The sequence below is a fragment of the Melanerpes formicivorus genome, unplaced genomic scaffold (genome assembly GCF_026170545.1).
Source record: "Melanerpes formicivorus ecotype bairdi unplaced genomic scaffold, bMelFor1.0.p_v2 SCAF_16, whole genome shotgun sequence".
NCBI classification, from domain to species: domain Eukaryota; kingdom Metazoa; phylum Chordata; class Aves; order Piciformes; family Picidae; genus Melanerpes; species Melanerpes formicivorus.
The window spans coordinates 2,083,368-2,097,320 of record NW_027142368.1 but is presented as its reverse complement, the minus strand read 5'-3'; the positions used below and the strand labels follow the sequence as shown (position 1 = coordinate 2,097,320).

Genomic DNA, 13,953 nt, shown 5'->3' with positions numbered 1-13,953 from the left:
GCAAATAGTTTGCCCTCAGCAAACTTGTAGCAGTGTTCCACTGTGGAGGTGAGGCTGGTGATGGAGACACTTTCCAGTCTTGCTGCTTAGTGAGTAATAAGAGGTGATGCATCATGGTGCTTTCATCTTCAAGCAAAACAAGAGCTTTCTTCCCTTGGTTTGCAGCTCCTCATTAGGCTCATTTAGCTCAATCACGTTGGAGTTCATTTGCAAGCTCAAGCCTGTGAGGTCACTTCACTTGTTCTGTGTCAGTAATTGTCTGGAGGATGAGCAGGGTTTGAAAGTGTTTCCCTTCTCAGTGCTCTTCCCTTTTGTGTTTTGTTTTTCAGCAACAACATTCTTTCATCACATCAACTTGCAGTATAGCACAATCTCAGAGTTCTGCACGGGAGAGTCCTGCCAGACCATGGCAGTGTGCAATACGTAAGTCCCTCCTTGAGGCCACCTGCTTTCCATCCACGCCTTGGAGTTCCTTGGGTGGGGAGATGGTGGGGGTGGATGGCACTGGGCAAGTCTTTTACAGCAGATCTTGACTCAAGGTGTGCCAGCTGCACAGCCTCTGCTCTTGTCATAGAATCACAGAATTGTATGGGCTGGAGAAGCTCTCTGAGGTCATTGAGTCCAACCATCGACCCGGTACCCCCATGGCCATCAAACCATGTCTCAGAGTGCCATGGCCACAGGTTTCTTGAACACCTCCAGGGATGGGGACTCCACCACCTCCCAGGGCAGCCTCTTCTAATGCCTGACCACTCTTGCAGCAAAGAAATTTTTCCTCATGTCCAACCTAAGCCCCCCCTGGCACAATTTCAGGCCATTTTGTGTCATTCTGTCACCTGGTACCAGGGAGCAGGGACCAACCCCCACCTGGCTCCAGCTTCCTTTCAGGGAGCTGTAGAGAGCAATGAGGCCTCCTCTCTGCCTCCTCCAGGCTAAACATCCCCAGGTTCCCTCAGCTGCTCCTCACCAGCCCTGTTCTCTAGACCCTTCACCAGCTTTGTTGCCCTTCTCTGGACACACTCCAGCACCTCAATGTCTGTCTTAGAGTTAGAGGCCCAAAACTGAACAGTATTCAAGGTGTGGCCTCACCAGTGTGGAGTGCAGGGCACTCAGCTGTGAAGGGTGGTGGAAGTCTGGTTTTGTGGAGGCCTCTAAGGATGAGAATCTTTGTTCTGAGCTGGTTTTATAAGGTAAGATCAGAGGGACAACCAGCCATGTCTCTTTTCAGTGGTGCTCTGTCACCTGGCAAGGGCCAACAAACAAGAACACAGGAGGTTCAACCTCAACATGAAGTAAAACTTCTTTATTGTGAGGGTGATGGAGCCCTGGAACAGGCTGCCCAGAGAGGTTGTGGAGTCTCTTCTGGAGACATTCAGAACCCATCTGGATGTGTTCCTGTGTGACCTGCCCTCAGTGATCCTGCTTTGGCAGGGGTGTTGGACTTGATCCTCAGAGGTCACTTCCAAGCCCTGCCATTCTATGATTCTGTGTGTTAGGGGGAGAGGGGGGAAGGAGGGCAAGGCAGAATTATCCTTCTTGGTACCAGTGCTGGGATTCCCTAGAAGGCTGGGTAGGATTATGAGAACCTCAGAGGCTGCTTGGGATAGCTGGAATGCTGACAGAGCACCAGGCTGTGGATGGACAACCTCTAGCCTGACGTGAGCCACTGGCTGGCTGCCCAAGCCCCTGGGCACAGAGGACACAAGTGGCAGCTTTGCACAGGGCAAAGGAAAACGTTTTGGTTTGGCACTTTCCCCTGTAGGATTCAGTAGAGGGTTTTTTTTCATGTTGACTAGCTGTCACTTCTGAAAGAAGGCTTTATAGTTCCACTGGACATGGTGAGTAGAACAAAAAGTTGCCATAAACTCTGCTCTTGATTAGCAGAGCCCAGCACACTGCAATGTGAGCTCCAGGCAGCTATGAATAAGCCTGTTGTCTTGTGGGTTTGGGGTTGGTTTTTTCCCCCTCCAGCACATGTGTTGAAAGTCCTGTCCTTCCCTCCTCCTGCATTCCCTGGGATTAATCTAGTTGAGATGGATTTGAGAGCAGAAGCCTGAGCAGCTAATGTTGTGGTTCATCAAAGGTCCCAGGGAGCGTTTACAGCAGAGCCAGCACTCTGCAGTGTGTCTCCAGCAATTCCCCAGCTTGCCTGCTGTCCTGGGCTGCCTTGGACACTCGAATCTCAGGGGCTTTCTCTGAGAGCACTCCGAGGAATGCAGAGGGGAGGGAGGGCATGGGTTTTTTTTGCATGTAAAAGTTGGAAAGATAAGTGTCAGGGGAGAATGAAAGGCTGTGCTGGAGCCTTTGAAAGCAGGCTGCAACAGAGAGTAATAAATCTCTGCAGGACCCAGATTTTATCGAAAGGAGACAGCCTGTCTCTGCAGCAGAAAGAGGGGGCAGCATGGCCACTAGTTTGTTGACTCTTGCTCCCAGGCTTTCCCATGTTTTAACTCCTGGTGCAGCACTGCTGCCCAAAGGGCTGTCTTAACTCTTTAACTGCATCAAAAGAAGATTGAGAGGAGTGATTCTGCCACTCTGCCCCGGTGGGACCTCACCTGGGGTATCGGGACCCCCCAACACAAGTGGGACATGGACCTGCTCAAGCAGTTCCAGAGGAGGCCAGAAAGATGATCAGAGGGCTGGAGAGCCTCCCCTGTGAAGGCAGGCTCAGAGAGTTGGAGCTGTTCAGCCTGGAAAGGAGAAGGCTGGGGAGACCTCAGAGCAGCACTTTAGTATCTGAAGGGGACCTACAGGAAGGCTGGGGAGGGACTGCTTAGAAGGGCCTGTGGTGATAGGACAAGGGTTTAACACTGGAGCAGGGGGGATTTAAGCTGTACATCAGGAGGAAGTTTTTCACAATGAGAGTGGTAAAATACTGGAGAAGGTTGCCCAGGGATGTGGTTGAGGCCCTGTCCCTGGAGCCATTCAAAATCAGACTGGACGTGTCCCTGGGCAGCCTGCTCTAGTTGGAGAGGTCTCTGCTGTGTGCAGGGGGTTTGGGCAAGATGCCCTTTGAGGGTCCCTTCCAACCTGATGCAATCTGTGAAGCTGTAAATAGAGGCTAAAAGGAGCTGGGGGGCTGGGAAGCCACTTCAGTCAGAGCTGCTCCATTCTGCTCCAGTGAGCCTCCCAGAAGGGTTGTGTGCAGCAGTCGAGGCTGCAGCACACAGAGAGGAAGTGGCCGTAGGCGGCTCCAGCTGCAGCCTGGAGTTGCGGTGCTGAGCACTGATAGCAGAATGTTCCTCCTCTTTGTTTTGGAAAACTGGAAAATTGGGCTGGTTGGGAATAACAGGAAGCATGTCTGCACTTGGGTGAAGCACTTGAAACACTCTGTGTTTAGCTGAAGCATAACAAGTGAAGTATCTTCCTGTACTTGGGGGCAGATGACTGATCTGTGTTTGCAAACTCTGGGCTGCATATTTCATCCTGCTGTCAAGGGTGCAGGGCTGGGAAGCCACAGGGTGAGCTCACCCAGCTGCACCCTCAGCACAGCTCTGCTTTGAAGAGCCTGCTCACAGCCCTGCTCTCAGACAGCTCCACTGACACTGCTGGATGGTTCTTATCTTTCTGTTCTACCTTTCCCAGCTCTTCCCTTTGGGAGAGAGCTGCCTAAATGGAGCATGGAGAACTGCTCAAGGATGTCCATGTGCTCCTATCCAAAGCCCTGCTTTGCTTCCTCACCTTCCGCCTTTTGTTTTCTAAATCTTACCTGAACAAAGTGTTCCTGGAGGTGTTTAAAAGAGGCAGAGATGTGGTGCTGAGGAACATGGCTCTGCAGCACACTTGGTAGAGGTAGAGAAGGGTTGGGCTCCATGATCTCTCAGGGCTTCTCCAACTGAAGCAGTGCTGTCATTCTAGAGGGTAAGGCCTTGCTTATTGTGTTGGAGAAACCTAGCTGACAGGATTATTGTGCCTCTGACCTGGCTCCAGCACTTCAAGAGCATCACCAAAAGCCTGGAGTCAGGTGCTAATGAACCTGATGGGCATTCCACACTGGACCTTCTGTGGCTGGTGCTTGGGCATACACTTTTAATTGCTGTGGAATTACAGCACCCTGGGAGCCTGTTGCCAGGTGTTGCAGTGCTGACTTCTCAGCTAGTTCAGTGGGGAGGTCTGTGTTCTGTTCCTCAGGCCCAGTCCTCAAAGGTGTGTTCTGGATCTCACCATTCTGGTCATGCCCAAGGTAGGCTTTTGTATGGCTGAGATGTTAAATAACAGCTGAGAACAGGTTCTCTGTCAGGTTCCTTTGCATGCAGATGCACAGCAAACACTCAGCCTGAAGTTTAGAGGCTTTGCTGGCAAAACAACCACCAGTTGCAGTTAAATATTTGAGGCAGGGTTTGCACATCTCAGAGGGGCTCCAGCCAACTGCCACACTGCAGACAGATGCAGCTCACAGCCCTCTGCCAGACAGGCAGCAGAGCCATCTGCACACCACCAGGAGGAGAATTCCTGCCTAGGGTCACTGAGAGACATCTGACCAGAACTCAGGCTGCCTCTAGGACAGATGGGAGCATTTGCTGGCAAGGTGGGACAATGCCAAGAGAAATACCAGACTGGCCAACTAACCTCAAAAGGTGACCAGGGTGGCATGGATGTCACCTTGGGAGTGACTTCACTTTGCTCATCCCAGTGTTTACCACTTGCTGTAAAGCAGGTCCTGTGTTTGTGACACAGGGGCCACTGTTTGGATCTGGGATGCTGCATAGCTGCTTGTTACACAGACCAGCAGCACAGGCTGGAAACTGGTTTTTAGCTGATCTTTGGGTGAAAATTCTCCAAGTGCTACAGTAAGCTTCTCAAAGGGAGCTGAGTGACTCAGAGCTGAGATGCCAGAACTCCTGAGGTCAAGTCAGAGATGGATACAACCCTGTAGGCAGCCCACAGATAAGAGTGAAGGGTCTCATTTTGGTCCAGTGGAATCCCATAACTGGTAACTCCTTATCACTCATCTTTGTCAAGATCAAATCACAGCATCACTTTGTTTGGAAAAGACCTTGAAGATCACCCAGTCCAACCATGGTGCTAAACCATGGCCCTCAGCACCACATCTCTGCTTCTTTTAAGCACCTCCAAGGACAGGGATGCAACCACCTCCCTGGGCAGCCTGTTCCAGTCTCTGAGAACCCTTTCAGTGAAGAAGTTTCTTGTCATATCCAACCTAAACCTCATGTAGTGCAGCTTGAGGCTGTTCCCTCTCATCACTTGTTACTTGGGAGAAGAGACCAACCTCCACCTGGTCTAACCTCCTTCCAGGGAGTTGTAGAGAGCAAGGAGGTCTCCCTTCAGCCTCCTTTTCTGCAGGCTGAACAACCCCAGTTCCCTCAGCTGCTCCTCACCAGACCTGTTCTCCAGCCCCTGACCTTAGAGTCTGCTCTCTCTACCTTGCCCATGGTCTCCCTGCATACAAAGGCCATTTCCTGCTGGGGCTCTGACTCCCAAACTTGTAGATTTTGCATTTTCCCACAGTTAAGCTCCCTGACTGTGTGCTTCTACACAGGGCTCCTGTCTCTTCAGGCTGCTCTCTTCATAACCCAGCTTTTGGCATTTTGAGCAGGACTGTTTCTCCTTCCTTTCCAAACCACATCATCTCCTAAAACTGTCACACCACAGCATTTGTCTTCCCCTGCTTCCAGAAGCTTTTCTTAGATACTGATGTAACTTCTGTTCTGCCTTGGCTTCTGTGTCATCAGCCTAAACCCAGAATGTTTGAGAGGACAAGGATAAAGCAGCTATATGAGATGCAGACCTGTGCCTTCACACATGTTCTGCTTCATTGGCTGTGTCATAGCTGTGTTCAACCCCTAGAAACTCCTCCTGAGGATTTAGAATGGAGCTGCACATTCCTCATGCTCTCCCTACTGGGGAGGCTTTAAATCTGCCTGAGCTGCACAGAACAAATAACATAATCCAAGTCTGCAGCCTAGATTCATAGAACAGTTTGGGGTTGAAAGCAACCTTACAGGTCATCTAGTTCCAAGCCCCCCTGCCTTGGGCAGGGACACCTCCCACCAGCCCAGGTTGCTCAAGGCCTCATCCAACTTGAACACCTCCAGGGAAGGGGCATCCACAACCACTCTGGGCAACCTGTTCCAGTGTCTAATGGTGTGAGCACTTTTGGAGAGTGCCTTTAAGCATCCTCTTGTCCTATGTGTCCCATCCATCACCTAACACAGGGCTGAACTGCCCATGGTGGAATGCAGTCAGGCTTCTGTGTCCAGCCCAGCCTTTTGGTGGCCCAAATCAATCCCTTTGGTGTCCCCAGCCTGCTCCAATCTTGTTAACAGAGAGAACTCATCTTCACAGGGTGCTTGGCCATCTCATTTAAACTGTATTCTTACCCTGAAAAGCTGGACTAGATGATCCTTAAGGTCCCTTCCAACCTGGTGTTCTGTGAATCTGTGAAACCCCAGTGTGTGTGTGTGAGCTACAGAGCAGGTGTGAGATGGTCATGGCCTGTCAGGGGCTCCTGTCTTCCTGCAAGACCTGAGAAAGCTCTGTTCACAAGTCCTGAAACACGAGGACACAACTCTAATCAAATCAACAGGACAATCCTTGTAGTTATTCCTTTAATCTCAGTGAGTCTTCCTTTAACTTCCTCTTCTAAAGGAAAGGCAAGAAGGGTGCTCAGTGGGATGTTAGAGCAGCTTCAGTCACCTACACAGAGGTGGAAGTGAGCTTGTACCCTTACCCCACTGCTTCTTTTCACTAAAAGCCAATTATCCAGATTCATTTTCTGCCTCAGGGCAGCCCTGTGCTTTCTGTCTTGCAGTTGGGGATTGCTGTAGCAGAAGGAAACTGCTGTGGTCCAGTGTGGCTGGGCTCTTGGCAGCAGCCATTGGCCTAAGACCCCCATCAAGCCTGAGTTGCCTGGAAGTGCTATACTGCAGGGCTGGGTGAATGAGGTGGCCTCTGCTTGTGCTCTGCATTGTGTAACTGCTACGTGGATGGTATGAGGGAGTAAGCAATGAGGAAGAGCAGAGACTGCCCAAGGGCCCAAATGTGATGCCTGACACAGCTCTGCAAAGGGCTTCTAACTCCTGCTGCTTTCATCCACTGCCTCCCCTCCTCATTCCCTTTACTGCAGTAAAAGAGAGACACCAAGCCCCACTGGCTGAAAATGAGCTGAAAGAAAAGGTCCAAACCTTCCCTGGCTGCAGGACCAGTTGCCAGCTGTCTTTCTTCTCTTTGGGTTTGAGCTACTTGTTTCTGCAGCTTCCTGTTCTATCCCTGTGGCTTGGGGCAGGACCAGTGTCATTAGTGTCCTCACCTCACTACCTTCAGGTCTGTGAAGAGTCTTTCCAGGCAAAGAAAACAGATTGTGCTCCTTCCCATTTTCTTTTAGTTGCTTCAGGCCTGTTCTGCTGGGCAGTGTTACACAAACCTTCACAGATTGCATTGGATTGGAAGGGACCCTCTGAGGTCACCTTGTTCCAGCCCCCTGCAGACATCAGGGACAAGTGGCAGATGTAGATTCTTCCAGTGCAGTCCTGTTAGACACAGGAGAAACCCCACATTAAATCTTTATCTTCCAGGCCAAAAAATAAAACCACACCCCAAAGGTGTGCAAAGGAAGCTAAGTCTCACACTGAAGTGATTTTCTGTCTGGGGCTCAAGTGAGGCTGGTTCAGCCAGTCCAGAGGAGGGCCACAAGGATCATCCAATGGCTGGAACACCCCTGCATTGAGGACAGGCTGAGGGAGCTGAGGTTGTTCAGCCTGGAGAGGAGAAGACTCCAGGGAGGACCTTAGAGCTGCCTTCCACTACCTGAAGGGATCCTACAGGAAGGCTGGAGAGGGACTTTTCATAAGGGCGTCTAGAGACAGGACAGGGGGGAACGGTTTGAAGCTGAGGGAGAGCAGGGTTAGTCTGGAGCTTAAGAAGAAGTCCTTCAATATGAGGATGGTGAGACACTGGAACAGGCTGCCCAGGGAGGGTGTGGATGCCTCCTTCCTGGAGATGTTCAAGGCCAGGCTGGATGAGGCCTTGAGCAGCTGAGCCTAGTTGAGAGGTGTCCCTTGCCTTGACATAGGGAGGTTGGAGTTCCTTTCTAGCTGAGCCATTCTGTGGTTCAGTGCCTGGTGTGGGGAAGGTCAGATCACAGATCAGCCAACAGCAACAGAGTTAGAGTGAACAGACAGGCAGAAAATGGAACCTGGCTTCATGGGCTCATGTACTGGGTGAGGTTCTAGCCAAGATCTGGTGCTCACACCACTTCCAACCTTGTTTCCAGAGGCAGTCAGCAAACCCCAGCTGTGCTGTGTGCTGGGAGCAGCAGTACAATGGATTTCTTGCCTATCCCATAACGATCTAGGACTGTACCTGGAGCTTAGACCGAAGGAAGAGCTGGCAGGAACTGGCACTCAAGACACTTCTAATGTGACATGGGCAAAAAAAAAAAACCAAACCACAAAAGGTGTTTTGCCAAGTTCCTGATCTGTAGACCACCTCTGCCTGAGTGTGCCTAACACAAGGGATCACTGCTCCTGCGTTCAGAGGAGCTGTAATTAATTAACCATGACTTAAAGAGAAGAAACAAGGACCAGACCTTCAGTGCTTTGGCAGCCTTCAGGTTCTCCACCAGGTGAGGGATAGCTGCAGTTTACCAAGGCAGTTATGGCTAACTGCTGGCACTGGGGTTGCTTTTGAAGAGCCAGACAAGAAGCTAATGTCTCCTGTTCCTTAAGGTCCACCATTCACCAGTGGCAGAGTCAAATTTGAAGCCAAATGTTTTGGGGAGTCTGTGATTGCAGCCAAACGCTCTGAGAGCTAAGGCACGCCGGTGGGGATGTGCAGGAGGTTCCTGAAAACTTGCCCTGGGTTGGAGTTTGGAACAGGACTTGTCCTGGGAGCAGCAGCTTGGAGGCGCTGGCAGAAGCTGGTGCTTTGGTGCCACCTGCTGGCCCCGCTGCAGCACTGCACTGCCGGGCGCCATCGCTCCTGTGCGGTGCTCATCAGCCTCAGAAAGCGGCCGCTTTCATTAAGCTTGAGGAGGGCTGACGTAGACTGGAGGTTAGGAAGAAATTCTTTCCAGTGAGGGTGGTGAGACAGGAACAAGTTCATAGAATACCACTAAGGTTGGAAGAGACCTCAAGGATCATCAAGTCCAACCTCTCACCCAACACCTCATGACTACTAAGCCATGGCACCAAGTGCCACATCCAATCCCCTGTTGAGCACCTCCAGGGATGGTGACTCCACCACCTCCCTGGGCAGCACATTCCAATGGCTAACAACTCTCTCTGGGAAGAACTTTCTCCTCACCTCCAGCCTTAACTTCCCCTGGCACAGTTTGAGACTGTGTCTTCTTGTTCTGGTGCTGGTTGCCTGGGAGAAGAGACCAACCCCCTCCTGGCTACAACCTCCCTTCAGGTAGTTGTAGAGAGCAATAAGGTCTCCTCTGAGCCTCCTCTTCTCCAAGCTAAACAATCCCAGCTCCCTCAGCCTCTCCTTGTAGGGCTGTGCTCGAGGCCTCTCACCAGCCTTGTTGCCTTGTCCAGGGAGGTCATGGATGCTCCTTCCCTGGAGGTGTTCAAGGCCAGGCTGGATGAGGCCTTAAGCAACCTGGGCTAGTGGGAGGTGTCCCTGCCCATGGCAGCTGGAACTGGATGATCTTTAAGGCCTCTTCCAACCCAAACCATTCTATGATTACTGTGCAATGCTGTTGGCATACCAAAAACAGGTAAAGAATTGTTTCCTGGACAGTTCTCCAGGCTGTGCATAATCCCTGTCTGTCCTGGACAGGAGTTTCCACAGCCTTAGCAGAGCTACTCTCTACAGAGGTGTGTCAGTAGGCTTGCTTTGCTCAGTGCTACCTGCACTTAGGCAAGAGTGGGGAACAAAACTGGCCAACAGAACCTGAAGAAGTTGGATGTAGAAAGACAGCCCTGAAGTGAACCTCTTCTGAGGTGAAGGGGATGGAGGGAAAGTCGTATGTGGAAAGGCTGAGGGAGCTGGGGGTGTTCAACCTGGAGAGGAGGAAGCTTAGAGGGGACCTTATCACTCTCTACAACTACCTAAAAGGAAGTCAGGTGGGGGTCAGGTTCTTCTCCCAGGCAGCTAGCAACAGGACAAGAGGGCATGGGATGAAGGAGGTTTAGGTTGGCTGTTAGGAAGCACTTACTCACAGAAAAGCTGATTAGGTGCTGGGATGGACTGCCCAGGGAGGTGGTGGAGTCCCCACCACTGGAGGTCTTTAAGAAAAGGTTGGATGTGGCACTTGGCAGCACGGTTTAGCTGATGTGGTGGTGCTAGGTCAGAGGCTGGACTGCATCTCAGGGGTCTGTTCCAGCCGCAGTAGCTCTGTGGTTCCGTAGCAGCTCTGATGTCTTTTGGTACAGCTGCAGCAGACGTTTTCTGTTGGTCAGACACTGAGCTGTGAGAGGAGCCGGGCTGTGGAGCCAGGGTGTGCTGAGGTGACATTGCCAATTCTCCCCACAGACAGTACTACTGGTATGATGAGCGGGGGAAGAAGATCAAGTGCACTGCTCCTCAGTATGTCGACTTCGTCATGAGCTCGGTGCAGAAGCTGGTGACGGACGAGGACGTCTTCCCGACTAAATACGGTAGGGCTGCTGCGGCCAGGGGCTCTGCAGGTGCTCCTCAGCTGCCATTCAGCACACCTCCTCACACCAGGCAGCTCCCCACTTGTTTGATGCTTTGGGGGTTGGTCTTCTGGAGGGGATTTTGAGCCTGGTTCGTTCCTGCAGCAAGACAAAGTTGTGCTGCTGGCGCACGAGCTGTGGTGAAGGCCTCAGTCCTGTCCCCTGGGCTTCTCCATCAGCAGTACATCTTCTCCTTCAGGCAGGTTTGAGATCTGCTAGCCTGCAGAGGATAGAAGTGTGAAAAATGCCAGCATGTACATGTTCAGGACAGCCTGCTGAGTAAAACTTAACCTGGTTGTTTTACCACTTGCTTTAAAGCCCCAATGCATTAAGGGGGAAATCAACTGGCTTTCCAGGAGTGTGGCTTGGCTTCCTCACCCCACCAGGCCTTGTCTCTCTGATCATCTCCCTGCCCTTCCCAACATTAAGAATGTGATTTTTAAGAGCTGAAAAGCAACAGGAGAGCAGTTTCAACTCAGCTTTGGATCCTAACGAGCTTGCTGCATGCAAGAGACGAAACAGGAGACCTGAAGTGGGCTTCACCAGGATTAAAAGCAGTTGCCTTCTCCAGCCAGTTCAGCAGCTAATTGGGGAACCAGGGACATTGCAGTGCAGCAGCCATGAAGCCAGCAGCCTTTGCTTCCTAGCATCAGGGGCTGGTGAGACAGTGCCTGGCCAGCCAGCTGCAGCTGGAGGCTGTTTCATTTTAAGTACTCTTGTTCTAGGGCACTGGGGACGTTTCTTGCAGGTGATGTGTGCCCGTGGCCAAGGTGCCCTGTAGCCAGCACCACACTTGCCCTATGCATTGAGCACAGGGTGGCTGCTCCTGGACAAGCTAAGTAAGGACCCAGAAGAACCTCTCATCATTTTTACAGCAAATAACAAAACACAGTGTGGTTTTAAAGCATAGTTCCATTTCCTCCCTGATTTCTGAACCCTTAGGGTTTGAAGTTCAAATGAAAAGGTTTGAGACCTTATAACTACATTTCAGTATCTGAAGGGGACCTACAGGAAGGCTGGGGAGGGACTGTGGGGATAGGATGAGGGGCAGTGGTTTGAAACTGGAGCAGGCCAGATTTAGATTGGACACCAGCAGGAAGCTCTGCTCAACGAGTGGTGAAATACTGGAACAGGTCACCCAGGGATGTGGTTGAGGCTCCATCCGGGGACACATTCAAGATCAGACTTGCTGTGTCCCTGGGCAGCCTGCTCTAGTTGGAGGTGTCCCTGCTGAGTGCAGGGGGGTTGGAGTGAGGGTCCCTTCCAACCCAGTGCAGTCCATGAAAACAAACATTCCCCAGCACTGAACACTCCTAAGATCCAGCTGACAGGGTACAGGGCCAACTTGCCTAGACCATGCCTTTCCCAAGAAAGGTTGGGGAAGATGATCTTTAAGGTCCTTTCCAACCTGGTGCTCAGTGATTTCTGTGCAATGAAAATGCTTCAAATGTCCTTAGCTGCTGTCTTCTGAATTCCTGTAATAAGAAGGTAAGAGAGGAGAGGGAGATGGGGCCCCCAAGAAGGTAAGAGAGGAGAGAGAGACAGGGCCCCCAAGTTGTCTGCTGTATAAGGTGGTCTAGTTGCTCTTGTGGGATTGAAGGTGAGCAGCTGGAGCTCTCATGGTGTTTCTCCCTCTTCCTTTTAGGCAAGGAATTCCCAAACTCCTTTGAGTCCCTAGTGAAGAAGATCTGCAAGTACCTGTTCCACGTGCTGGCCCATATCTACTCCTCACACTTTAAGGAGACTTTGGCACTGGAGCTGCACGGACATTTAAACACACTCTACACACACTTTATCCTATTCATCAGGGAGTTCAACCTGGTGGACCCTAAAGAGACCACCATCATGGATGACCTCACAGAGGTCCTCTGCAGCAGCAGCAGCAGCAGCAGCAGCGGGAGCAGCAGTAACGGCAGCGGCAACGGGAGCAGCAACGGCGCGGGAGCACAGAACCACGTGAAAGAGAGATGAGCCCTCCTGCAGGAGCCACAGTACCAGGACAAACAATCCTAGCTCCTCTGTGTGGACGTGTAGGGATATGGTCAGCTATACATACAGGGGGACCCGGCCGGGACAGCTGCCCCCAGGGGCCGCGTGGCCGCCGGGGACTGGACGGAGCCTTGGGGCCAGGCGCTGCCGGCGAGAAGTTGCACCAGTTGGATTTTGTTTCCTGTCCGCTCCTCCTTTCACCTGCTGAGATGGATGGCAAGTGCTGGCTTGAGAGAAGAGCCAAGCTGGAGAGTGGGGCCACGCTTGGCTTTGGGGTTTTTTTTTGGTTGGTTTTGTTATGGGGTTGTTTTGTTTTGGTTGGTTTATGATGTTTATTTTGGTTGGTTGGTTTGGTTTGGTTTTCTTTCTTTGGTCCTTGAGTGCAAGCCCTTTATCTTTCTAGGATGGTGGTCCTGCCACTTAAAAAAAAATTCCTCTATTATATTGTAAGAAGTGACTTTTACTTTGAAGTGGCTTAAAAACTGCAGGTTTGTTTGGGGTTGGTTTGGGTGTTGGTTTTGTTGGTTTCCTTTTTTTTTGGGGGTGGGGGGTGGGTGGGGGTTTATGTTGGTTTGGTTTTACATAGACTGCCCCCTTAACCCTGCCAAAACCTCCTCCCAGTTTGGTGCATCTTGCCCTTCGTTAGCTTGGAATGGGAAGAAACTCCTGGCTTGACTAGAGTAGCAACTAGGGGCTTGCTACCTGTTGGGAGGGCTGCTGGTTCTCCAGTTGTCCCCCCCGACCCGGTCACAACGTGTCGACGTGCAAGAGGATCCACGAGCCTATCTGCTTCTTGCTCCTACAAGGTATATACTCTTTGCTCCCCCAGCTCCTCTTCTCCCAGGCACACCTCTACAAATCAAGAGTAAGATCCCTGGAGTCCCAAAACCCACGTGCAAGAGCCACCACCATTTGCATCCCCTTGAAGGGAAGCCCGGGGAGGGGGGCGAAGGGTACATTGAGTCAGTCACTGCCTGTGCTAGAAAATGGCTGTTGGCATAAAATTATATTGTTGGCTTATTTTAGTTCATCTGTTCTATAATAATAAAAACAAATCTATCAGCCACAAGCTTTGTTTCTCTGTTTGCACCATCAAAAGTCATGGAATTGTTTCAGCTGGGAAGGACCTCGTAAGGTCAACAAGTCCAACCTTCAGCCTGAGGCCACCATGAATCTGTGGGTGCAGCTCCCCTTCCACCACTGAGTGCTGTTGGCCCTGCTCTCAGCCAGCTTGATAAGTAATTGCTTGTCTTCCACCCTGTAACCTTACAGTTTGCTCTTTTGGGTAGCAGCAGCAGCCTCCTCCCCAAGTCATCTGAAGGTAATCACAGTATCACAACTAAGGTTGGAAATGACCTCG

The 13,953-nt window shown here is 51.3% G+C and overlaps 1 protein-coding gene across 3 annotated transcripts in view; it reads left to right on the top strand.

Annotated features, from left to right (window-relative positions):
• The window catches only part of MOB2 (MOB kinase activator 2), a 168,652-nt gene extending 154,990 nt beyond the window's left edge, over positions 1–13,662 (top strand). For all 3 annotated transcript variants that reach the window (XM_068147802.1, XM_068147801.1, XM_068147800.1), the window contains exons 3-5: positions 330–423; positions 10,441–10,565; positions 12,250–13,662. In XM_068147802.1, coding sequence (XP_068003903.1) covers positions 330–423; positions 10,441–10,565; positions 12,250–12,575 — 545 coding nt within the window. In that variant the 3' untranslated portion in view covers positions 12,576–13,662. The remainder of the gene's footprint in view (positions 1–329; positions 424–10,440; positions 10,566–12,249) is intronic.
• The last annotated feature ends 291 nt before the right edge of the window (positions 13,663–13,953 follow it).